The sequence below is a fragment of the Meles meles genome, chromosome 18, assembly GCF_922984935.1.
Source record: "Meles meles chromosome 18, mMelMel3.1 paternal haplotype, whole genome shotgun sequence".
Classification (NCBI taxonomy): Eukaryota; Metazoa; Chordata; class Mammalia; order Carnivora; family Mustelidae; genus Meles; species Meles meles.
This window is the reverse complement of record NC_060083.1, coordinates 61,066,778-61,090,707: the sequence shown is the minus strand read 5'-3', so window position 1 is coordinate 61,090,707 and position 23,930 is coordinate 61,066,778. Positions and strand designations below refer to the sequence as shown.

The 23,930-nt window shown below is 63.4% G+C and overlaps 2 protein-coding genes across 2 annotated transcripts in view; one reads left to right on the top strand and one right to left on the bottom strand.

The window, feature by feature from the left end:
* The window catches only part of DNAH17 (dynein axonemal heavy chain 17), an 85,765-nt gene extending 62,165 nt beyond the window's left edge, over positions 1–23,600 (top strand). Inside the window, exons 58-80 of the mRNA XM_045984411.1 lie at positions 24–119; positions 297–514; positions 709–916; positions 1,093–1,208; positions 2,749–2,941; positions 3,256–3,491; positions 4,038–4,160; positions 5,671–5,875; positions 6,264–6,428; positions 6,671–6,811; positions 6,926–7,096; positions 8,605–8,727; positions 9,225–9,418; positions 11,259–11,407; positions 12,142–12,269; positions 12,903–13,130; positions 14,081–14,272; positions 17,117–17,296; positions 17,619–17,801; positions 18,720–18,902; positions 19,160–19,303; positions 19,697–19,922; positions 21,013–23,600. Coding sequence (XP_045840367.1) covers positions 24–119; positions 297–514; positions 709–916; positions 1,093–1,208; positions 2,749–2,941; positions 3,256–3,491; positions 4,038–4,160; positions 5,671–5,875; positions 6,264–6,428; positions 6,671–6,811; positions 6,926–7,096; positions 8,605–8,727; positions 9,225–9,418; positions 11,259–11,407; positions 12,142–12,269; positions 12,903–13,130; positions 14,081–14,272; positions 17,117–17,296; positions 17,619–17,801; positions 18,720–18,902; positions 19,160–19,303; positions 19,697–19,922; positions 21,013–21,260 — 4,050 coding nt within the window. The 3' untranslated portion in view covers positions 21,261–23,600. The remainder of the gene's footprint in view (positions 1–23; positions 120–296; positions 515–708; positions 917–1,092; positions 1,209–2,748; positions 2,942–3,255; positions 3,492–4,037; positions 4,161–5,670; positions 5,876–6,263; positions 6,429–6,670; positions 6,812–6,925; positions 7,097–8,604; positions 8,728–9,224; positions 9,419–11,258; positions 11,408–12,141; positions 12,270–12,902; positions 13,131–14,080; positions 14,273–17,116; positions 17,297–17,618; positions 17,802–18,719; positions 18,903–19,159; positions 19,304–19,696; positions 19,923–21,012) is intronic.
* The window catches only part of PGS1 (phosphatidylglycerophosphate synthase 1), a 35,362-nt gene continuing 31,961 nt past the window's right edge, over positions 20,530–23,930 (bottom strand). The window contains exon 10 of the mRNA XM_045984412.1: positions 20,530–21,105. The gene's annotated coding sequence lies outside the window, so the exon portion shown is untranslated. The remainder of the gene's footprint in view (positions 21,106–23,930) is intronic.

Sequence of the window (23,930 nt, the reverse complement as noted above, 5' to 3'; positions counted from 1 at the left end):
TTTCCCGCGTGGCTTCCTTCCAGAATGTCACAGAGAAACAAAAGGCTTGTGAAACAGACCTGGCCAAGGCGGAGCCAGCCCTGCTGGCCGCGCAGGAAGCTCTCGACACTCTGAATAAGGTGAGGACCAGAAAAGAAAGAAACGGGACCGGCCCACGGCAGGGCAGGGGAGAACGCCGTGGAGTCCCGGCATGTGGGAGTCCTGGCATGTGGCCGCAGCTTCCCGCGGTCGCCAGGGGGCCTGGGGCCCGACATGCAGGGCTACATCCCCTCTCAGCGGCCGCCTGTTGTTTCCAGAACAACCTGACAGAGCTGAAGTCCTTCGGGTCCCCACCGGACGCCGTGGTCAACGTCACGGCCGCCGTCATGATCCTGACAGCGCCCGGGGGCAAGATCCCCAAGGACAAGAGCTGGAAAGCGGCGAAAATCATGATGGGCAAAGTGGACACCTTCCTGGACTCCCTGAAGAAGTTCGACAAGGAGCACATCCCCGAGGCCTGCCTGAAAGCTTTCAAGTGAGTCCCGTTTCAAGTTCCCTCCTTGGGCCTCATCCCCCCATACGTCAAATTCTGCTTCTGGGACCAGAATTCTGTGCTTCATTCTTTTCTTCATCTTGAAGATAGCCCCCCCCCCATAAAAACCCAATTCACGATGCTCCCCTGGTAACTCCTGGTGACCAGCGGACCAGCGCCTGCTGTTCCCTCCGCAGGCCCTACCAAGGCAACCCGACCTTCGACCCCGAGTTCATCCGCTCCAAGTCCACGGCGGCCGCGGGGCTGTGCTCCTGGTGCATCAACATCGTCCGCTTCTACGAGGTGTACTGCGACGTGGCCCCCAAGCGGCAGGCCCTGGAGGAGGCCAACGCCGAGCTGGCCGAGGCGCAGGAGAAGCTCTCGCGCATCAAGAACAAGATCGCGGTGAGTGTCCACCCGCCCGCACGGGGACGGCTGGTGCCTCGGCCCGGGGCCCACAGAGCAGGGGCCCGTGCAGCCGCCGCGGGCTACCGGGCATCCGTGGACCCCGCTGTGCTGGCTCCCACGGGAGCTGGGACGCCCACGCCGCCCCACGCCTGGGCCTCTCCGTGTTTTCCCAGGAACTCAATGCCAACCTGAGCAACCTCACATCGGCCTTTGAGAAGGCCACCGCAGAGAAGATCAAGTGCCAGCAGGAGGCCGACGCCACCAACAGGGTGATCTCGCTGGCCAACAGGTAGCTCGCTCCACCCCGCAGGCACCCTCCTTCTCCTGGGTCTTCTGGGACTTCCTGGGACTTCTCCTGGGTCCCTCGGAAGGGTCAGGCCCACAGAACAGGCTCTGGAGGAGGACGGGCCCGGGGGCAGGGGACAGCAGCGCCCCCGCCTGCACAAAGTCATGAGGGCAGACCCACTATCGGCCAGTGTCTCCACCTCCGGGAGCCAGAAGCCCTCCGTGGTGGGCCCCTGTGCATCCCAGACCCCCGGCTGCACAGAACCCCCCAACCCAGACCTGCCCGGACCTGCCTGGGAGGCGGCGTCCACAGGGGCAGATTCCCCTCGGGCCCATGCTCACCACGCCGTGGTGTTGGTGCGGCCTCTCGGGGCCTCTGCTCTCGCAGCCCTCCATGTCCGCCGACGCCCGCGGACTCCGGAGCAGCGCTGTCCCAGCGGGAATGCAGCTCGAGCGGCACCCATCTGTCTGCATCTTCCCGTTGCCCTGTGGCACCGCACAAAGATGAAACCGGCCCTGATGACGAATCCTGCTGAACCCCAGATGTGACCCTTTCCCCGTGTGATCCCTAGAACGATCGCTGGGAGGGCGTGTGCGCGCGTCGACTCTGAGTCCTGCAAATCCCCGTGTGCGCGTCGGGTCGCACCTTCCAGGCCTCGGGTGTAACCAGCCATGTGTGGACAGCACGGCTTCATAGCTTCTTTTCGTGTTTGAAAGTGGCCCAGAGCCGCTGGGGGGGGCGGTCACGGGGCGGCAGGTCTGCTGGTCGAACCTTCTCCCACCTGGTGGGCTGGCAATTGCCGAGGGTTGTCGTGAGTGCACACGGGGACCCTGGGAGGTCCCCAGGCCGCGGGAGAACGGCCTCCAGCAGGGTGTGGATGTCATCCTGGGTTTGAGGGACTTGACCATAGCCGAGAAAAGCAAAGCAGTCTTTTGGTCTTTGGGCAGCAAGGGCTCCTTGGGTGACGCCAAGGACAGACCTCCGTGGACCTAATCAGGCAACCTGTGTTTTCTACGAACATCAAAGATGTGACGTCACGTCTGGGGCCACGGGCCAGTTCTCAGGCTGGTGGCCCAAGCCACAGGATGCCCATGCCGCTCCACGTGGGGCCAGGGCCCCTCTGGATGCCACGTTGTCCCGTGCCCACTGTGGCCGGACTCGACCTCCACCGAGACCCCCCACTAGCCGAAGCCTGAGCTCGGTGCCGTCCCGGCAGCAGCTTCAGCACGCGGGCAGGATGTCCAGATAGGGTCAGCACAGACGTGACGCCAGTGCAGGGGCAGGATGTCCAGATAGGGTCAGCACAGACGTGACGCCAGTGCAGGGGGCCGGGGCGGGGAGCTCAGGTCCCAGGTGCCCCCAGAAAGCACCTGCTCTGCCTCCCTAAAGCAGTGATTCCCAAAATCTCCCCCAGAGCATTTCCACTGTTGAGGCACGGAGCGAAGGCAGGGTGTGCAGCGGCAGAGCCCCGCACTGAGGGGCGGAGGTCTTTGGCTGTGCCCCCCCGTTCCCGTGACCCCCCCGACGGCGTGTTCACATTTAGGCTGGTAGGCGGGTTAGCGTCGGAGAACGTGCGCTGGGCTGAATCGGTGAAGAACTTCAAAAGCCAGGGGGTCACCCTGTGCGGGGACGTGCTGCTGATTTCCGCCTTCGTCTCCTACGTGGGCTACTTCACCAAGAAATACCGAAATGAGCTGATGGAGAAGTTCTGGGTCCCTTATATACATCAGCTGAAGGTATGCGGTTGGGTTACATTCACCGGTCAGGAATTCTGGGGGGGTCCCTGGGGTGGGAGGGGGTCCCCCACACGGACGCTCTGGTCACTGCGTGTTTAAACTGTGGCCCAGCTTGGCTGAGGCAGACGCCCTTCCCGGCGGGTCCCAAGTGCTCCGACAGGACGGTGGGAGAGCCGGTGTTCCAGGCCGCGCGGCTTGTCCGTGGTCTAACTCACCACAGTCTCGTGGTGTCGCCCGGAGAGCCGTTTCCCGTGGAGCCATAAGCGAGGCTACATCAGCCACCCGGCCTGAGCCCAAGCGCTTCCTCCGGGCAGGTCCCCATCCCCATCACGGAAGGTCTGGACCCCCTGAGCCTGCTGACGGATGACGCAGACGTGGCCACGTGGAACAACCAGGGCCTCCCCAGCGACCGCATGTCCACTGAGAACGCCACGATTCTGTGCAACACAGAGCGCTGGCCCCTCGTCGTGGACGCGCAGCTGCAGGGCGTGAAGTGGATCAAGAACAAGTACAGCAGCGAGCTGAAGGCCATCCGCCTGGGCCAGAAGAGGTGCGGCCGGCGGCCGGCACGGGCGGGCTGGGGGCGCGGGCTGGCGACACACCACAGAGGTTGGATGGCGGGGGGATCGGTACGCACGGATCCCGGCCCACGGGCAGGTTTTCCACTGTCTGGTCTTGGGGAACAGAGCCAGCAGGAAAGAATGAGCCTCGGGACTCCTCTCTGCCCGACCCCCACCACCTGCTGCCGCTCCGGGAAGGGGGACACTCACCCAGGCGCGAGGCCCACCTGGCCACCTGCCGGCCACAAGGCTTCGGGCAGGCTGTGTTCTCATTTCTCGTCTCCAGTGGGACACATTTCCTCATCACAGGGTCACTAAGGTCATGCCATGTGCCTTTCTGGCGGATGGGGGACGGGACCAGACACAGGTGTGAAAAGAGCTGGGGCTTCGCTCCCGAGGGCCCCCAGAGCAGAGTGGCTAGCCCCTCGGCCACTTGCCTTCCAGTGTCTTCTCGCTCCCAAGGCTGCCTCCTGGGGCGCCCGGCGGGGCCGTGTCTCTGTGCCCACGTCCTCACCCAGCCTCACGTCTGCCCACAGCTACCTGGACATCATCGAGCAGGCCATTTCTGAAGGGGACATCTTGCTCATCGAGAACATTGGGGAAACCGTGGACCCCGTGCTGGACCCGCTGCTCGGCAGGAACACCATTAAAAAGGGAAAGTGAGTTTCTGGTTCCACCTTCACAGTTCAGCCTGCGTGAACCACGTGACCACGCTCCGTGGCAGCTTGGCCTCTGCGCAGGGAGGAGGTTCGGGGAACTGCCCCGCCGTCCTGGTAGGCAGCAGGGTCCATGACAAAGCACTGGTCCCCAGAGACACAGGAAGCTGTGGGACCGCATCCTGGTCAGGAATGACGACGCCAGCGTCTCATCGTGATAGCCTGTGGACGGCCCTCCTTGATGGCAATGCTTTTCCTCCCTGAGATATTATTTATTTGTTTGAGAGAGAGAAAGAGATACTGACACAGAGAGAGACAGAGAGAGAGAGAGAGAGAGACAGCGCGTACCAGCAGGGAGGAGAGGGAGAAGCAGGCTCCCCGCTGAGCAGGGAGCCCAAAGCGGGACTCGATCACAAGACCCCAGGATCATGACCTGAGCCGAAGGCGCCACCCAGGCGCTCCACTGGTCAAGCTTTTCTCTTTTTCACGCATTTTACAAGCCCTGTGTCTGCAGTACTATGGTTTTTATTCAGGTGAAATCTACCTTCCATAAAAATTAGCTGTTTCACAGTGACCAGCACAGTGGCCCTCGCGGCCCTCGCAGGGCTGTGCGGGTCTCACCCCACGTGGGAGCCCTGTGCTCCCCACGCACCTGCTCCCCGCTCCCTCCACGAGCTGCCGCCGGACCCCGGCACCCACCTCCACAGACCTCCCTGCTCTGGACACGTCCTAGAAGGGAGTCACGGGTGTGTGCCCTCTCCTGTCTGGCCGCCTTCCCCGGGTGCCGCGGGCTCCGGGCTCACCTGTGCGGCGCGTGGTAGGACCGCGCTGCTCTGACAGCCGAGTCCGCCGGATGGGCGTGCCTCGTTCTGCGTCTCCGTTCGCTGCTAGATGCATTCAGCCTGCATTACTTTTCTAATATAAAGAAAAATTAAATCAACTTTTAAAAAAAGGGAAACATCAGAGCAGGTCTGAGCCACCGGTAAAAACAGGGCTGTGTGCTGAAGCCCAGAACAGAGGTGGCCGATATCCCAGCCTCTGAGAAGAGCTTGACGTGAGTGGGGAGACCCAAGGGGTGACGTTACCGAGGCCCCGGAAGTGAGCTTGACCAGAAAGAATGGGAGCAGAGAGAAGGAGTCCCCCCCCCCCCTTCTGGCCCTGGCTGCTCTCCGATTCCCCAGGGAGCTTCCAGAATGCAGCAGCATCTTTCTGACGTTTGTGACTCTGGGGTGGGGTCCGGGCGACGTGTTTCCGCACCAGACCCCAGGGGAGTACGATGGGCAGCAGGTGCTGAGCGCATCCCCAGGAAGATCCGGACGAACCCGCCTGAGAGAGAGCAGGTGCACCCATTAGAGGGTCCTGGCCGTGGGCTAGAGGGAGACGAGAACGAGAAGAGACACGGTCCTTGCCCGGTGACCAGAGGAGGGTTCGTGGCGGCGCGAGGCCGGGGGCACCAGGAGGCTGTATGCTGCTGCTGCCGGCGCCCCTGACCCTTGCCTCCCCCAACGGCCAGGTTCATCAAGGTCGGCGACAAGGAGGTGGAGTACCACCCCAACTTCCGTCTCATCCTGCACACCAAGTACTTCAACCCCCACTACAAGCCCGAGATGCAAGCCCAGTGCACCCTGATCAACTTCCTGGTCACCAGGGACGGGCTCGAGGACCAGCTCTTGGCCGCGGTGGTGGCCAAAGAGCGCCCGGACCTAGAGCTGCTGAAGGTACAGGCGGGGCCTGACGTCACTCAGCACAGGGCGGGCCACCGGGGTCACCGCGAGGTTCCCCTGACGAGGCAGCAGCCGCCCCACGCGGCTCCCTGAACGTACCCGAGCCCATCCCACCGCGGGACAGGAGGAACCGCTCTTCCCCCGCGACCTCCCAGACCTAACTCCGAACCCAGCAGCCGCTTCTCAGACAGAAAAGGCGTCTCTGCGGTCTCGGCTGCGGGCCCCCGCATGTGGCCGCCAGCACACACGGACTCAGACTGTCCCCGCGCCCTGGCCACGTGGCTGCCGGTGGCCCACTCCCACGTGTCAGCCTCGCGGCGCTCCTCCCGTCCCGCTGCTGCCTCGGCTGAGCTGCGCTCCCGGCGCGCTGTCCCTCCCGTAGGCGAACCTCACCAAGTCCCAGAACGAATTCAAGATTGTCCTGAAGGAGCTGGAGGACTCCCTGCTGGCCCGGCTGTCGGCGGCGTCGGGGAACTTCCTGGGGGACACGGCCTTGGTGGAGAACCTGGAGACCACCAAGCACACGGCCAATGAGATCGAGGAGAAGGTGAGAGACCGCCTCCCGGGCCGGCCCCGTGCTCCCCGCCAGAGCACACGGAGGGGCCGCCACCGCACTGCCGGTCGGGCCACTGGGAGGATAAGCCACGCGACCACCCCTGTCCCCCGACCCCGGGAGCCAGGGCCGGGAGCAGGGACTCAGGCCCCGCCCAGCATGAGTCCCTCGCAGGGGGAGGCCACTGCACACGGGCGCTGTCCGACTCGTCCCACTCAAGCCCCATTTGTTTAAAGGTGAAAGAGGCAAAAAACACAGAGGTTAAAATCAACGAGGCCAGAGAGAGCTACCGGCCGGCCGCGGCGAGGGCGTCCCTGCTGTACTTCATCCTGAACGACCTCAACAAGATCAATCCCATCTATCAGTTCTCGCTCAAGGTGCGGCCACGGCCGGGCTCCGGGGCCAGGGCCCTGGCGTCCACAGAGCATCGGCGGGCAGCGTGGGGCAGCCTTGGGGTCCAGCCGCGCAAGCCTCCATGCTCCCCCACCCAGGCTTTCAATGTGGTGTTCGAGAAGGCCATCCAGAGGACCGCCCCCGCCGAGGAGGTCAGGCAGCGAGTGGTCAATCTGACGGACGAGATCACCTACTCCGTCTACATGTACACGGCCCGCGGGCTCTTTGAACGGGACAAGCTCATCTTCCTGGCCCAGGTGACCTTCCAGGTGCGTCTGGCCTCCCGGCTCCAAGGGGGGTCTGCAGCCCGTGGCGGCGGCGGCACCCAAGGGCCGGTCCCCAGAGCAATGATGGCTGCCCTTCCCGTCCCTGCTGCGGGATGTGCTGGGGACTCTGTCTTGTCGATATGAGGCACTGTTTTAAGGGGACCCCCTCAGGGGGAGGTCTGTTAAGGAGAAGAAACATCGTTCTACCACATTCACACGCTGCCCGCGGAGCAGTCCGCGTCAGAGGTTACCCTCCATGGATGCCGAGTGCCGTTTCTTAAGGAAACAGAGACACAAAGGAATAAACATTCCTCCTGTTCATACGGACCTGCTGGTATGTTTCAGATTCTCGTTCCACGGAATCGATGAAACAGCCCGTCTGTCATTTTGTTTACGGCCTTTTGTAAGTACAGTGAGAAACACCAGTTTCCTGAGAGCTTCTAGAAGGCAGCTTTCTGTCCAAACTCAAACTGTCCGTCGGGGTCCAGATCGAGGAGGTTTTCTTTTATCTGTGAACCCTGAATGGCAACCCCTCCGTGAGGTTTCTCCCTGCTGAGAGGAGGGCATGAGGCTCCTTCCTTGGTGCTCTCCCTAAATTTCCAAAGAAATTTTTCTTTCCACCAAAAAAAAAAAAAAAAGAGCGAGAGAGAAAGAGAACGAGCGCGCACACACAGGAGTCCGATGCAGGCGAAAGTCTTTGTTCTGCGGCGTCCGAGAGAAGCCGCGTGGGGCCCTGTGTGTGCAGCGGCCCTTGTTCCCCTGCTGTCCATCTGGGACCCGAGACCCAGCCAACTGGATGCCCCGAGAGCTGGTGGGCAGGGGCGACGAGGAGACCTAGAACATGACCCAGAAAATCCCCCAGAGAGTGTGTGTGCCCCCAAAACTGACTTGGGTCGGTACACTCACAGCAGCTCTGCTCACACACGCCACAAGGTGGACGGAGCCCAGGTCTCCATCAAAGGATGAGTGGAGAAGCCAGACGCGCTTCCTCCGCACCCCCGAGCTTGACTGACCCCCACCTCGGCATGCACAAACCTCGGCAGAAGCCAGAGGGGAAGGCGTTGGCAGGATCCCTGAGACACGGACTGTGCAGACAGAACAGGCAGACCCAGGCAGACGGGACCCGGAGCCGGGGCGCCAGCGGCTGGTGGCGGGTCAGGGGCACTGCTCAGGGGTTCCCTTCGGGAAGATGAAAATCTCTGGTTCTAAGTAGCCGTGGTGACTGTACACCTGAATTTACTAAAATGTCTTACTTCAATTGGGTTAAAATAGTAAACGTCATGTGCATTTTGCCATAATTTAAAATCACGACAACAAACCGAGGCGAATACCAAGTTTTGTCCGGACCCCGGGGCAGGCAGTGCTTCCTCCAGGAGTGAGAACGCCCTGGCCTGTCCTTTGCCCACACCCATGACCATGACCGTGACCGAGGAGGTCTGCTGCACTCCTGGCTGCTGGCCACCCCCAGCCCAGCTGCGGGCCGATGCTGAGCGGCCCCCATGTCCCCTCAGGTCTTGTCCATGAAGAAGGAGCTAAACCCAGTCGAACTGGATTTCCTCCTGCGGTTCCCTTTCAAGGCCGGGGTGGTGTCGCCAGTGGACTTCCTGCAGCACCAGGGGTGGGGCGGAATCAAGGTTGGTGTTGGGACGCTCCTGCTGCGGCGGGTCCTGCTGCTCACACTGGGATGTTTACGAGGCGCTCCCGCCAGCTGGACAGCCAGGGACCCGGGGAGGCTCCAGAGGTGGGGCCGTGGTGCAGAGGGCTCCTGCCGGCTGCGAGCTGAGCCACGACAGGTCCCAGGTGGGCCCAGGGCTGCCCCGATACCGCTGCCCCCCCCCAATCCCGGCGGTCCCAGCGTCCAGACAGTTCCTCTGACCTAGGCCCAAGCCCTCAGGGGCCCCCTACGCCTCGGGTCAGGCCTGAAGGCGGCGGCCCCCGTGATGGGTGCGGCCCCTGTCCCTCAGCCCCCGGAGGGGCGGCAGAGGTCGGGTGCCTACGCTAGACCCTCCGTCCACGTTCCTGGCCCTCGGGGGCGCCAGCTGCTCACTTTCGGGCCCAGCCAGGCGGCCCACCCTCTCCCGGCGGCGGGGCAGGGGGGCACGGGGGGAGCTGAGAGGCCACCCGCCCCCAGGCCCTGTCGGAGATGGACGAGTTCAAGAACCTGGACAGCGACATCGAAGGGTCGGCCAAGCGGTGGAAGAAGCTGGTGGAGTCGGAAGCCCCCGAGAAGGAGGTCTTCCCCAAGGAGTGGAAGAACAAAACGGCCCTGCAGAAGCTGTGCATGGTCAGATGCATGCGGCCCGACCGCATGACCTACGCCGTCAAGTGAGCGCGGCGCCCGGGGGCCGGGGGCGGGGGGGGGGGGGGGGCTGCAGGGACACACACACACAGGCGATCGCCGCCCCTCCCCCTCCCGCCAGCCTGAGGGACGAGCGAGGGGAAACAGGGCAACGCCCCAACCCTGAGCCAACACAGTCTAACAAGTTGGGTGTCACTGACTCTGAGGCCACACGGGGTCCCTCAGGACGCAGAGGGGAGCAGACAGGTCGAGTCGCCGTCATCCGGGGACCCGCATGCCCTCAGGGGCTACATTTAAAGTCTATTCTAGACACAATACAGTGTCTTTGCCTTTTCTTGGTCCTTGCCGCCCCAAAGCAGATGCCCCGAGAGACGCCTGCGTCCCTTCTGACAAAGCAGAGGCTCAACCCACGCCCAGCTGTTCACAAAGCCCATCTGTTTGGTTCCACTGGGGGAGGGGGGAGGGCACGGGCAGGACGGCGGAAAGTGGAGGGAAATGAGAAGCCCCGCTGCGGAGGCCAGCCGTGCCGGGAGGAGTTTGGACGAAGTTCGGCAAAAGTCGAGGGGAAGGACACCTGGCCGTCACAGCAGGGACATCATGGGCCAAGGAGCGGAGCGCGGTCAGGTGTCCAGGCCCACGGTCCCCGGCACCTGGTGGCACATCACCTAGGTTCACACATGTGACGGCCTGAGGATGCCAGGATGAAGTGCCTCAGGCCTTCACACGCTTCGCTGGGGCCGGGGCGACCCCAAGCCCCGCTCGGTGACATGCCCGTACTGTCTGGAAAAGCAGAGTTACCTGATTCCGTGTGGGCCGTGGAGCTTCAGAGCAAGGAGACTCAAGTCCACGGTGAATAACGTAGCGGCCCCGGCCACCAGAAGCGGAGTGTGCGCCCGGCGCCGAAGTCTCAGCTGGCCCACGCCCCCGGCGTAGGGAGGCTCACGGGCCCAGAAACGGCAGCGATTGGCCTGGGTCAGGGAGGCGGGGGGCCGGCAAACTGCCTTTCCCCCCAGAAGTGCAGCTTCTGTGGTGCAGACGGCCTGGGGCTCCTGGGGAGCGGCTGGGAGCTGGCCCCAGCTCTCCTCTGCCAAGGACTCGGTGCCCGGAGTGGCAGAGCCCGTGGGAACCAGGAGCACGCTGGGCGGCATCAGTCCCCCCGCAGAGAAGGACCCTGTGGCCTGGCAACATCAGCAGCAACGGGGAATTGACAGCACTCCACTGCAGCAGTCCTTCCTGGATTCTAGCCTCCACGTTCCGGGTCGATCCCCAAGGCCGGAACCGAGCACGGCTGGGGAGGGACTCAGAAGGAGCACCCCTGATGTGCAGCTGGGGCGCAGCTGGTTAATCGTCCAGCTCCTGACTTCAGCTCAGGTCATGGTTTCAGGGTCACGAGATCGAGCCCCGTGTCAGGCTCCACACTCGGCCCTGAGTCTGCTTGAGGTTCTCTCTCCCTCCCCCACTGCGTCTCCCCCACTCGCGCGCTCTCTCTCTCTCTAAAGAAATCTTTTTAAAAATAGTAAAAAATAGGGCGCCTGGGTGGCTCAGTGAGTTAAGTCTCCACCTTCAGCTCAGGTCATGATCCCAGGGTCCTGGGACTGAGTCCCGCATCGGGCTCTCTGCTCAGTAGGGAGCCTGCTTCCTCCTCTCTCCCTCTGCCTGCCTTCCTGCCTACTTGTGATCTCTCTCTCTGTCAAATAAATAAATAAAATCTTAAAAAAAATAGTAAAAAATAAAATAAACCCCTTAAAGAAATAAAAGAAAAGAAAGCCCACCGAGAAAAGGGCCCCTCCGCCAGGGGTCCCAGCACTCTCCCCCCCCCCCACCCCGCCCCTCGCCTGCGGCTCTGACCCGGCGCGTCTTCCTCAGGAACTTCGTGGAGGAGAAGATGGGCAGCAAGTTCGTGGAGGGCCGGAGCGTCGAGTTCTCCAAGTCCTACGAGGAGAGCAGCCCCTCTACGCCAATCTTCTTCATCCTTTCCCCGGGCGTCGACCCCCTCAAAGACGTGGAAGCCCTGGGTAAGTGTAGCCGGCCAGGGGGCCCTCAGAGCGGGGCGGCCCCCTCAGCCGTCACCCAGGAATGCATGGCCACCGCGAGGCGCCCCTGCACCCCTGTGAGGAATCACAGAAACGGACCAGCCTGGGAGGGAGACGTAGCCGTGCAGAGAGCAGGCTGTGTGGTCCTTGGCAGGGGACACACACGGGCACCACGGGCCCCCGCGACCCCACGGCAGGTGTGCACCCCAGGAATGAAAACTGGGATTGAAGCGCTCGCCGTAGGGCTGTTCACCCCCAAGGGCGAAAAGGCAGGCAAAAGCCGCCATCTGTCCGCTGCCGAGTGGCCAATCCCAGCTTGGCAAAGGCACACGGTGGGACAGACCCGAGCCGTCAAACTTGCAGACGCACCTTGGAAACACTGTGCCAAGAGGAACCCCAGCCGGATGCCCAGGCCCCTGCTCCAGGCTTCCGCATGTCAGAAGCATCCAGAGACACAGAGCAGCGGAGATCCGCGGAGACACAGAGCAGCGGAGCAGCTGCCGGGGGTGGGGCGGAGGGTGCCGGAACCTGCCGCAGGGCCGCACAACACGGCAAAGGCATTAAATGCCACTGAACTCTGCGCTTGACCGTGGTCTGAAACGGGCCAGTCTGATGTTCTGTGTGTTTTACCACAACGCCACACAGAGCGGGGAGGGCTGGGATTCCTGGCCACCTCCGTCCGCAGCCCCATGCGCTCCCTGTTCGCCCTCCTTCAGGGAAGAAGCTGGGATTTACCATAGACAACGGGAAACTGCACAACGTGTCCCTGGGGCAGGGACAGGAGGTGGTAGCCGAGGACGCTCTGGACATGGCTGCAGAGATGGGACACTGGGTCATCCTGCAGGTACGGGGCCCCCGGCGTCTCCCGCACCATGTCCCCTGTGCCCGGTCCGTGGTGTGGCGGGGCCGTGGTGGTGCGAGGACGCGGGCTTTAGGCCAGAGCTTCCGTACAGAGGCGTCCCTTATAAAGCCCAAACTCCAGAGGGAACGAAAGCTCCCCCATCCTCCTCCTCATGTGGGGGAAGTGCTAGGGGTCCAGGACGTGTTCTGTCCATATTTTGGGTAACCCCTCGCCCAACCCCCAGCTCGGCCCTTTCCTGGACCCCAACGAGCACCTGCAGGCCTCCCCGGCCTGCACAGGTGAGCCGACCTCGGTCCGCATGGTCTAGCCTGGTCCTGCGTGAAGACCCCCAGCTTCATGCCATTCCTTCTACCCAAACCCCAGAGCAGGGGTGGGGGCCACGTCACGTCAGCCTGAAGCCAGGGATGCTGGGGACGCTGGGGAGGCGGGGGAGGACTCGCCAAGAGGTGGGAGGTCTTGAATTCACCAAGCAGGAGCACAGACGGCCCAGCCCTAGCTGCCCAGCTGAAGCTGGCCGGCGTGCCCGGGGCCCGGGGCAGGGTGGGCCGCGGCCACCGCTCGAGGGACGACGGGTGGGAGGGCCGCGAGGGTGCTAAGGCCCGGTCCTGGTCATAGAACATCCACCTCGTGGCGCGGTGGCTGAGCACGCTGGACAAGAAGCTGGAGCGCTACAGCGCCGGCAGCCACGAGGACTACCGCGTGTTCATCAGCGCTGAGCCTGCCCCCAGCCCCGAGTCCCACATCATCCCCCAGGGCATCCTGGAAAATGCCATCAAGATCACCAACGAGCCACCCACGGGCATGTACGCCAACCTGCACAAGGCTTTGGACCTCTTCACCCAGGTGAGGCGGCTTCCCCTCCGGAGCGCGCGCCCCAAAGACAGGCGGCGGCGGCCTGGGCGGCCGGGACGCACGCTCTGAACCCCGAGGACGCCCTACGCTGGTTCTCGCCGTGCCGGGCCACCCCCAGCCCGCGCACGCGCACACATCCCACCGCGACATCAATATATTCCTGGGAGACTGAGTCAAATGCACACAGCGCAAAATGCAGTCGAGTTACAGCTTTAAAAAAAAAAACAGAAACACGTATTGTAACCCATTTCATTGCCTGCGAGTCAGCACAGCTCAACGCAGAGCGGGTGCTGGGTTTGCCGGAGCCCCTCAGAAGGGGCCCAGCCCGGAAGGCAGTGTGCCGGGCTCAGGTGCTTCCCAGGAGGCAATCCCCAGTGGGCCCCCCCGGCTGCTTCCGTGGGACAGCTCCCGTGGCCCCTCCCTCCGCGTCCACACCTCCCTCCGCCCTCCCCACCCCCCGCAGCCCTGCCCCCTTCTGCAAGCCCCTAGCATTTTCCTTCACCTCTTGGCACCTGACCTTCCGTTCTGCACCAAAACCTTCTGGACGCCCACACTTCGCTCCCAAGCGGAGTCTAAAACCTTTCCAAGGCCGCCGCCCCTGCCTGGGAGCACCTACACATACACACTCGCGGAGCACATGGTGCGCGGTTCGTGCGCGCGCGAGGAGGGCCGACCGCTGCCGACGGGCGGTACTTCCCGCTACAGAAGTCCTGACACGTCCTGCTCCTGTGAGTGTCTTCTTAGGACGCAGTCTGACTGGACGTGCAGTCGGAACTTAAATGGCGGAACCGAATTTCCGAAGGAAGTAAAGACGAGAAAGCATGCTCTCTCCTCCGGCCCCGTGGACCGGGGCCTCGCGCGGCGGGTCCCCCCGCCCCCACTGCCCCTCCGGCCCCCAGCGAGGCAGCCAGCAGAGGCGGGACTCGGGTCCTCTTCCGCAGGACACCCTGGAGATGTGCACCAAGGAGGTCGAGTTCAAGTGCATCCTCTTCGCCCTGTGCTACTTCCACGCCGTGGTGGCCGAGAGGCGCAAGTTTGGGGCCCAGGGCTGGAACAGGTCGTACCCCTTCAACAACGGGGACCTCACCATCTCCATCAACGTGCTCTACAACTACCTGGAGGCCAACACCAAGGTGAGGGTGTGCCTGGTGCCCCACGGGGTTCTCCGCGCCCCGTCCGCCCCCGTCCACTGTCCAGGGCTCAGGTGTAGGACGCATCCCGCGGCGTCATAAGCCGAACAAAACCTGAAAACAAGAAGTCCCGAGACTCCACCCAGAAAGGAGCCTTGACGACTGTCGCCCTGTCCCTGGCCTCCAGCCCTGCGACACTTGTCAGCCGTCTGGCAATTCGCTGCCTTGCTAGCACTCTCCACGGGGACAGGCATCTCTGGGGGGGCAGGGACGAGGACGGGCCTCCCTGGTGCGCGGTCAGCGTCCGCGACAGAACCCAGGTCCAGACAGAAAACCAAAATAGTCTTCCTGGAGCGCACAGGCGCCGCTCTGACTTTCCTGACAACGGAGACACGTGCGAAGTGCTCTGCCTCGGAGGATGGAGAAGCCACGGACAAAGAGGGGCCTTGCCCGGTCCCCCTCGGAGTCTGACTCTACAGCACGGCCATGGGGCCCCCAGGGGAGGCAGGTGCCTGCGCAGCCCAGGAGCCTCAGCTCCTCCTCACTCGGCCCCCAGTCAGCAGCGATGACAGCTGGCGGGGCAGGCGGGGGCAGGAGGACCAGCAGCAGGACCAGACAGCGCCCGTCCCGACGGCCCACCAGCACGGTGGCAAACAGTGCTGAGGCCCAGGGTCCCAGGCTTGAAGCCCAGCTCTGTTTCTCACTCGCTGAGACCTCCCAGGCACCGGGGCTCAAGCTCTGGGGGCTGGGTGAGGAAAGTGCCCCGCCAGGTGCGGGGGTGCTGGCCTCGGGACACCTGCCTGTTTCCCACCCTGCTGTGAAAAACTCAAGATGTGAGCGGAAGCAAGGGAGGCCAGGGCCAGGGCAGGACAGCGAGCACAGCCTTGCCCGTCCCTCCCCGCGGGCGGCCCGAGAAGGTCTGACGACCTCCGACGACGACCACCACCGCTCCCCTGACCCCGACGGTGGAGGTGGGCCTCCCCGCACTGCCATCACCGAAGTCTGAGCCCAGCACGTGGTGCACCAGCTTGGTTCCTGGCGAAACCGACGCCAAGGGAAGACAGGAGGGCAGAAGGGGACAGCAGACAGCTCTCCCGGGGAAGGGGGCCGGCCTCCACAAGCAGCTGGGGGGATGGAGGGCTGCGTCCACTTCGCGTAGGGCTGAGCTGAACACTGGCAGCTGCCTCCCAGCTCTTGGCAAGAAGCAGATGCCGGGGGGCAGCCGTGAGGGAGCGATTTGGTTAGACGTTTCCTGGGAAGATTGACGTGGGAGGAACAGTGCTCGGGTTTTCTCAGGACGTTTATTCAGACACTTGCCCACACACACCCACACCCACACCCACACCCACACACACACACAGCCGAGGCGGGGAGGAGGTGGCCCACTGTAAGCTTCAGGGACCTCCAGACAAGAGGAAATGACAGGAACGCGCGTCCTGCCAAGCAGTGACCTGGGCGCACCAGGCCCGTGGTGGCGCGACCCCTCCTCTGTCCGCGCCACAGCCGCAATGACATTAAGTGACAAAAGGACACAGTCCCGAGCATTGGTCAAGAGCACAGACCGACCCACGCGGGCTCTCGGGGGGACGCCGGGTGCCCTGTCTCTGACGAGCGCTCCGGGGCTCCCCGGCAAGAGTGGGAACATGGGTGGTGTCCGCCCCTGCTCGTTGGTGCCACAGCCCCGCTCTGCAGGGAAGAGAGTCCCTGGGAGGCAGCCCCGGGGCCGGAGGGGCCTGAGGAAGTTCACTTGGAGCAACAAGTAAAACGCAGAAAAGCAGAAACGCAGCTCCGCGCGCCCCAAGTGGCCAGGTGGAAGACAATCTTGTCGCAAAATGACAATTCAGAGAATACTAACACTCCGAGCGGAATTCACGACACCCAATCAGGCAGCTGAGTCCACAAGTTCTTTACTCCATCAGCCGGGTCAGGAGGCCGTCCGCCTGCGCCAAAACGCGCGACGCCCGCAGCCGCCGGCAAAAGCGCGGAGCAGACGGGCGCACAGGACGACGTATCGTTCATCGTTCTCATGCTGACCATCTGCCAGAACCATCTCGCTTCCATGGCCGTTCGCAAACCTGGAAGTACGTACGTGCCTGCCGTCTGCAGCTCCTGAGACGCTCCAGCCGGGTGTGCCGTGCCGGCACCGGGCAGCCAGAGCCCCCCCCCAGGGCTTCGTGGAGGCGGCGGCAGGGAGCAGCCGTCCAGGCTGAGCATAAAGTCAGGCGGCCACCTGTCTAGAGCGCACCGCGGGGCCCGCAGCTGTACGGAGCCGCTGGGAACTCGGAGCCACGTGAGCTCCGCGGGACCGGGAGGGAGGCCCACCGATTGGAGACATCGTGAAGGAGTGACCGATGGGCCCTGTGGCCAAAAGAAATGGTGCCTGAACGTCGACCCCCCCGTCACCGCGGAGTGGAACCACTCTGGACAGGTGGCCAACACACACAGTTATAAGTGCCCACATGCTTCCAAGCGGGGGAGACACCAGAGGCCCATGCCGGGGAGTGAATGGGGGCTGCAGGGTTGGCCTGTGGAGCTGGAGGTCCTGGCACACGGCCGGCGGTCATGGTCAGGGCAGAGGCCAGGCCACAGGCGGAGGGTAGCAGCAGGGCAGCCTTCACCAAAGGAGCCAAAGGCAGGAGACGGCCAAGGGGGGTGCTGGCGGCCGAGTCTGACACCGGACAACGGGGGGATGGAAGGCGAGCCTTGGACCTGGTGACCCTGCAGAGCAGCGGGCCAGGCGGCAGCCGGGGTGACAGGAGAAGCCAGGCCGTGCCCTAACAGCTAACTGCCAACTCTTACAGACCCCGAAGGGGTGGGGCGCTTCTAACCGCTTCCGTCCTTCCTCAGGTGCCCTGGGATGACCTCCGCTACCTGTTTGGAGAAATCATGTACGGCGGCCACATCACGGACGACTGGGACCGGCGGCTGTGCAGGACGTACCTGGCAGAGTACGTGCGGGCGGAGATGCTGGAGGGCGAGGTCCTGCTGGCGCCGGGCTTCCAGATCCCCCCCAACCTGGATTACAAGGTGAGGGAGTGGGCATGCCGTCCTGGCCGGCTCCGGGGCCAGCCTGGCGTCGCCAACGGGGTACCCGTGGTTGAGCTTCAAGAAGCCAGACGATGAAAATGAGAGCCAGTTCGAAACAGCCTGGGGGGGGGGGGGGCACGTGGAGATGGTTCATGTGACTGGGGGGGCTGGGGGGCAGCCAGAAAGGGGGTTAGAGAACCAGGCGGGTTTGTGCAGAGGGCAAGGCATGGGCAGAACCCTGGGTCAGAAATGCTTGACGGGCGGCGGACGCGGGTTCTGGCCAGCACAGCCTCGGCAGCCTGCCCACCCCACCCCTTCTCAGGGCTACCACGAGTACGTCGACGAGAACCTGCCCCCAGAGAGCCCCTACCTGTATGGCCTGCACCCCAACGCAGAGATCGGCTTCTTGACAGTCACGTCGGAGAAGCTGTTCCGCACCGTCCTGGAAATGCAGCCCAAAGAGACCGACTCTGGGGCAGGCACTGCAGTCTCTCGCGAGGAGAAGGCAGGAGGCTTAACGGGCAGGCCCGGAACCTGGGGTCGAGACGCGCACCCCCCAGAAACCGGGGTGGAGCTGCGAGCTGGCTAACAGGCCCAGGGGTGCTGCCCAGGGGCCATCGCCCCAACCCCGGGCCTGCCTCCCTGCAGCCTCTAACTTGGCCCAGGTGGTGTGCAAGCAGCAAGCAGGGGCTCCTACCCAGACAGAACAGCCCCTCCCCATGAGCCCGGAAGACCCCAGGGGTCATCCCATTCACACTCGAAGAAACAGAACTTCAGGCAGCGTAAGAGGTTCTAACCTGCTCTTGTCTGGGTTGCCTCTGCTGCCCCGTGAGCAGTTAGCACCTTTATGCTGCTCAGTAACTTCTAGACAAGCTCCGTCAGCAGCCAGCAGAGTATCGGGCTTACCAGGAACAGCCCGTTCTGGGCCGGGAGACCCTCAGTGCTGTGAGGCCTCATGGCCCTTCCTTGGCCTCTCAACTTCTGGCGGCCGAGCTGTACACAGCCCCGCGTGCGCCCCTCCTGGAAAGGCTGTGCCCAGCAGGCTCCCACAGAAGCCCCTTGGGAGACCTGCAGGTCATAATCCTATGGGTGGCAGCTGATCTGACCCGGGGTTGGGTTGTGGGGGCAGCCTGTGCCCTGGGGAGCGTCTGCAGGAGCCAGGCTAGGGCGTCCCACAGCTCCCAGGGGTACGGTCTGGTGGCCTTGACGACAGGACCAGAATATTCAAAGCCTATTGGTGGAGATTCCCTCCTCTGGTCAGAGGAGCAGCTGCACCTCCGTGACCCTGACCCTTAGGCAAATCCGCCGCCCTTGGCTCCCGGAGCCCTCGCTGCGAACCTCCGGGGCAGGCTCTCTGACGTGGATGCCGGGCAGGAGCTGGCGGGCACGGGCAGTGACGGGCTTGTCGGGGACTGACTTCCAGGTGAAGGCCATCCTGGAGGAGATCCTGGAGAGGATCCCGGACATGTTCAACATGGCCGAGATCATGGCGAAGGCGACCGAGAGGACTCCCTACGTGGTGGTGGCCTTCCAGGAATGTGAGAGAATGAACATCCTCACCAACGAGATGCGCCGCTCACTGAAGGAGCTGAGCCTTGGGCTGAAGGTGACACGGGACAGCCAGGACCCAGGGACCGGATGCAGGAGGCGGGTGGGCCACCGCTGGCCACTGTGGGACACGGGGCCCCGGGCCCTGAGTGTTGGCGCGGCACTGCTCCCTCTCGGCTCCCTCCCGGGAGCTGCGGGCCCGCCAGGCTGGGGGCGTACACCTTTCCAGACTCGTGGCACCGACAGGGTGGCAGAAACAAGGCGTGGGACCTGCCAGGACCGCGCGCCCCCAGCGCCCCACCACGTGTCTCTCAGGGGGAACTGACCATCACGACCGACATGGAAGACCTGTCCACAGCGCTGTTCTATGACACTGTGCCCGATCCGTGGGTGGCCCGGGCCTACCCCTCCATGATGGGCCTGGCGGCCTGGTATGCCGACCTACTGCTGCGCATCAGGGTGAGGACCTTCTCTCTGCGCGTCCCAGCAGACCCCCACCCCCAGGCCAGCAGAACATGGGCTATGAAGGGGGAGCGTGTCCCCGCCAAAGGCCTAGAGGCCCCCACCGGCCTGGCCTTGGTTGGAGCAGGGCCAGAAGGGCCCAGCCCACGCCACGGAGACACCCACAATGCAGGCGCCTCCCACAGAAGGGAGGGAACAGCGGCCTGACAGCCCTCTCCGCCAGAGCCCACAGCCCCTGCGGCACCCGTCAGGGGAGCCGCCTCGTCAAAGCCCCCTTTGGGACCCCGCATTGTCCTCGAATGTGAAGCCCCTCTCCAGACCCTCCTCTTCCCGTTCCCTCGTGTGCAAGGGAGCCGGCGGGCACCCTCGGCTGAAACACATTTCCGCCAGGAGCTCGAGGCCTGGACGACGGACTTCGCCCTGCCCACCACCGTGTGGCTGGCCGGCTTCTTCAACCCCCAGTCCTTCCTCACGGCCATCATGCAGTCCATGGCCAGGAAGAACGAGTGGCCGCTGGACAAGATGTGTCTGTCTGTGGAAGTGACCAAGAAGAACCGGGAGGACATGACGGCACCGCCCCGAGAGGGCTCCTACGTGTACGGGCTCTTCATGGAAGGTAACGAGAGGGCCGGTCTGAGGAAGCTTCCAGACCCAGTCCCGCTGGGCTGGAGGACAGAGACCAGCCGGGAGGGGCAGGTGGCGGAGGCAGGCAAAAGGGGTGCGTCAGCTCGAGGCCTGACGCTGGTGGAGACGGCACGACTCTGAGCGTGCTCAGACAGCACCGGGGGACCAAACCTGCCGCAGAGGGCAGCCGGCCTGGCTCTGTTGGGCCAGAAACGGCAGGCGCGTCCTCAGGAGTGAGCACCTGTTTCAGGGTGGTGAGGAGCACGGCCCTCCAAGGAGGGCCCAGGGGCAGGGAGCCCGGGGCAGATGGACTTCTGGGGGGGCCAGCGTTCCCACCACGGTCCCACCTCCGCGGGGCCCGGCCAAGCAGCAGCACGGAGGGCACCGGCTGCCCCCACCAGCCCTTCCTGAGCCGGCGGAGGCCGCGGGGCTGCCAGGCAGCCTGGTCCCTTGGACCTGTCGGGCCGAGCGCCAGCTTTTCCACCACACACCGTCCCACTCAGCGACTGATGCCACCCCCTTACCTGTGGGGTGTCAGGGCTTAGCCAGCAAGGGCTCAGGGCTCCCCGGGCCCCACATCAGAAACAAGCACGACCGAGGCCGCTCTCCATGTTTATTTTGGAATGACAGACAGGAAACACAAACACCAGTAACAGGCTGAGTAGAACGACAGCAGTCTGGTTAAAGGCAAGTCAAAGTTGCGCGTGCACTAGAACCGGTGCCCGCGCACGCACGCAGACGGGGCGACGTGCATGTGGCCTCCCGGGACTTCCAGCGGCAGCCGCCACTTCCTGCCACCGAGGCCGACAAGGCTGACCGACAGGTTCCGAAAACACCACATACGTAAACGGGTGGCCCCGAGAGCTTGAGGCGGTGCCGTCCCTCAGAGGCACGTGGAGGGGTCCCCGCAGTCCCCAAGGGCCCAACACTCTGCCGGGTTCTGTGCTCACAGCCACACCTCCGGCCGTGCCCGCGCCAGTCCAGCCCCTAGCGCCCCAGCACCCCAGCTCGCTGCCGGCATGCCATGCAGCACCCAGGCATGGCCTCACGGGCCACCCTGAGCTCACGGTGCTGTCGTGCAGGAGCTCGCTGGGACACCCAGGCCGGAGTCATCGCCGAAGCCAGGCTGAAGGAGCTGACGCCAGCCATGCCCGTCATCTTCATCAAGGCCATTCCTGTGGATCGCATGGATACCAAGAACATCTATGAGTGTCCCGTGTACAAAACACGCATCCGCGGCCCCACCTACGTCTGGACCTTTAACCTCAAGACCAAAGAGAAGGCCGCCAAGTGGGTCCTGGCGGCTGTGGCCCTGCTCCTACAGGTCTAGTGTAGCCGGTGCCCTGGGTCCCCAGGCCAGGTCCGAGCCCCGACTTCGAGTTGACAATCAGAAACTCAGCCTCGTAACTGTTACTTATTTTTACAGGAATTAATAGTTGCTATTTGTTCTAAGTGACCCCAGCACCTTAGAAGCATGTCAAGATGGGCGGGCCAGAAGGGGGGGCACAGAAGAGGGGGGCCAGGCCAGATTAAAACAGTGACATCACTAAATTGTGCTTGTCTGATTCACTGGTGCTGGGAGCCCCCCGTTCCCACCGCTGAGGCAAGCCCCCCAGGAATCCTGCAGCCCAGAGGTCAGGCACGCGTCCCTGTGCCCACTAGCTGCTCAGAGGTGTGGGCACAGCAGCCACGGACTCCGGCCTGATGGGCCATGCAAGCGCCCCGCCAGCACGGGGCCAGAGCGTTCCACACCAACAGGAACCGCCACCTCCACACAGTCCCCAGAGGTGCCGTTCCCTTCTCCCGAGGACAGAGAAGCTTTCTTGACTCAGACAAAGCCTCCTCCCTCCCGGGTCCCGGGCGCTGAGACAGGCCAGTCCAGAGGTGACTTGGCCCCATCCACCACCCACTTCCTGAGCATGCGCACAGCACACCATGAACTCGGTTGCCGGGACCACCTTAAAGTGCGTCCTCTAGGTTACAGGCTCCTCATGTCCGAACAAACTCCCAGAGGCCGTGAGTCCCTTTCCAGGAGGCACAGTGCCTTCCTTTCCTCCCACCCCCACACTCCCCACATCCCGGAGAGTCCCCCACCACACCCCGACTGTGGCCGGGATTGCTGAGGCACAGCGCCAGCAGCAGAGAGCCACTGCTCGGCAGCCGGGGGTCCTGAGCTCCCCGGGGCACACGTGCTGCAGCGGGTGCAGGAAAGCCGACAACCCCACCCTCTGCTCCATCCCCCAGCCAATGTGTTCCAGGCCCCAGAACCTGTCCAGGGAGATAGGACTATGGAAAACCACCGGCCCGAGGAGAAGCGCCCCAAGCACTTGACCTATTGCACCCAGGGGGCCGGTGCGTGCTGGTCCCGGGGCTGCCTTGGGATGTACCTGGCTGACGCCTCGGGCCCTGACTTTCCGTGGCCATTCCAGCCAAGCGAGCGGGCTGCCATTCGGGGCTGGCCGGGCCGGCAGCATACCGATGAGAGCAGGGGAGTGATGAGCCAGCGTGCCAGGGGCGCAGGAAAGGCAGCTGGCAGGGCGTGCCAGCTCTAAGGGAAGCCTGACATCCCTGATGTTCTCGGGCTCTCATGCAGGGCAAAGGGAGCCCTCCAGGAACACCTGGCCTTGGGCTAAGTTCAATCTGATCCTGAAGTTCTGTGACTATTTTCCAAGCAGTGTCACTGGAACAAGAGAGGAGACTCCCCGAGACCTAACTCTGAGGGTAACAATCACAACAGCCCTGGGGCCTGGTGGGGCTCTAAAAAGAGAAAGAAAAACGCCCTTCAAATCCTCGGTCAGGGAGCAGGAGGCTGAGGGTCCAACCCCTCCGGGGCGGCAGGGCAGGAAGGCGGAGCCCCTGCAGTGGCTGCTGGGTGGCCCCTCTGCTGGCCAGGAGGGGTCACTGCTGCCCTTCGTGGCAGAGCTCCACTCCTGGGACTAGAGAAAAAACTACCAGTGGCCATCAAGCAACTCATTTTTAATCCCCGGGAATAACCACAAAATGGGAAGGTTTTGCAATTTTGCCTGTAGAGCCTGAAATAAACAGGCATTTCTTCCGTACATACTGCGGTTAGCAGACAAAACGACCTCCCGGCTTTCCAAGAGATGATTCACCTTTGGGTTGCAATCCAGTGACAGGGACCCAGGGGCTGTGCCTCTACAGGTGCTATGGGTCCTGGAACCCCTGCCCCTGGCAGGGTCCAGAGACGGTCCGCGGAGACAGAGGGAGCAGCTGAGCACGGAGGGCAGAGGCCCCAACTGCTCAAGCCGGGCTGTGGCACGTTGACTCCGGTCCCACAGAATCTGCAGGATGTGAACGCTGTTCACCGAAAGCCTCTCTCCAAACAGAAACCCAGTGCCCCTGGCTCATTCTCTTGGCTTCTCTAGTCTAACTGTCCCACAAGACAATTCAATAACTAGTTCGAAAGCAAACAGTGTTAAGTGACGTACCGCTGCCCCAGAACAGCACAGCCACAGCCTCCGCGACCCCGGCTCCCGGTTCCCAGCAGCGAGAGCCGGCAGATGCGCTGGCCCGGCGGGGAGGGGCTGCAGACGCCCGACAAGGTGCTCCTAGCTCTAGAGCACCCCAGGCACAGCCAGGCTGGGCGCACAGGCCAACCCCGCCTTCCAGAGCCCCCCAAGGGGACCACCAGCAGCGGAAAGCTACCGCCCCCGCCCAAGAAGAGCGGCCACACCCTGCCCCCCCCCCCCAGGCCTTCCCTCAGGAAGGTCTTTCTCTGTACAAGGTTCGAGCACCCGGAGATGCAGAGGTTGGGCAGCAAGTTCTGAAATCTGCTCCTGGAGACACAGGGCAGTTGAGGCAGGCGCACAGCCAGGCCTGGGACGAATCTACACGCTCCGTGTTCTGAAGATGCCGTGCTGTGAGATGACGACCCAAACCGTGTTTTAGGCAGATGCAGTAAAAATGAGGTTCACTCTTCCACAAAAAAATTGCAAAGATAAAAGAAAAATGAGGGGAACCCACAGACGAAAAGAGACTT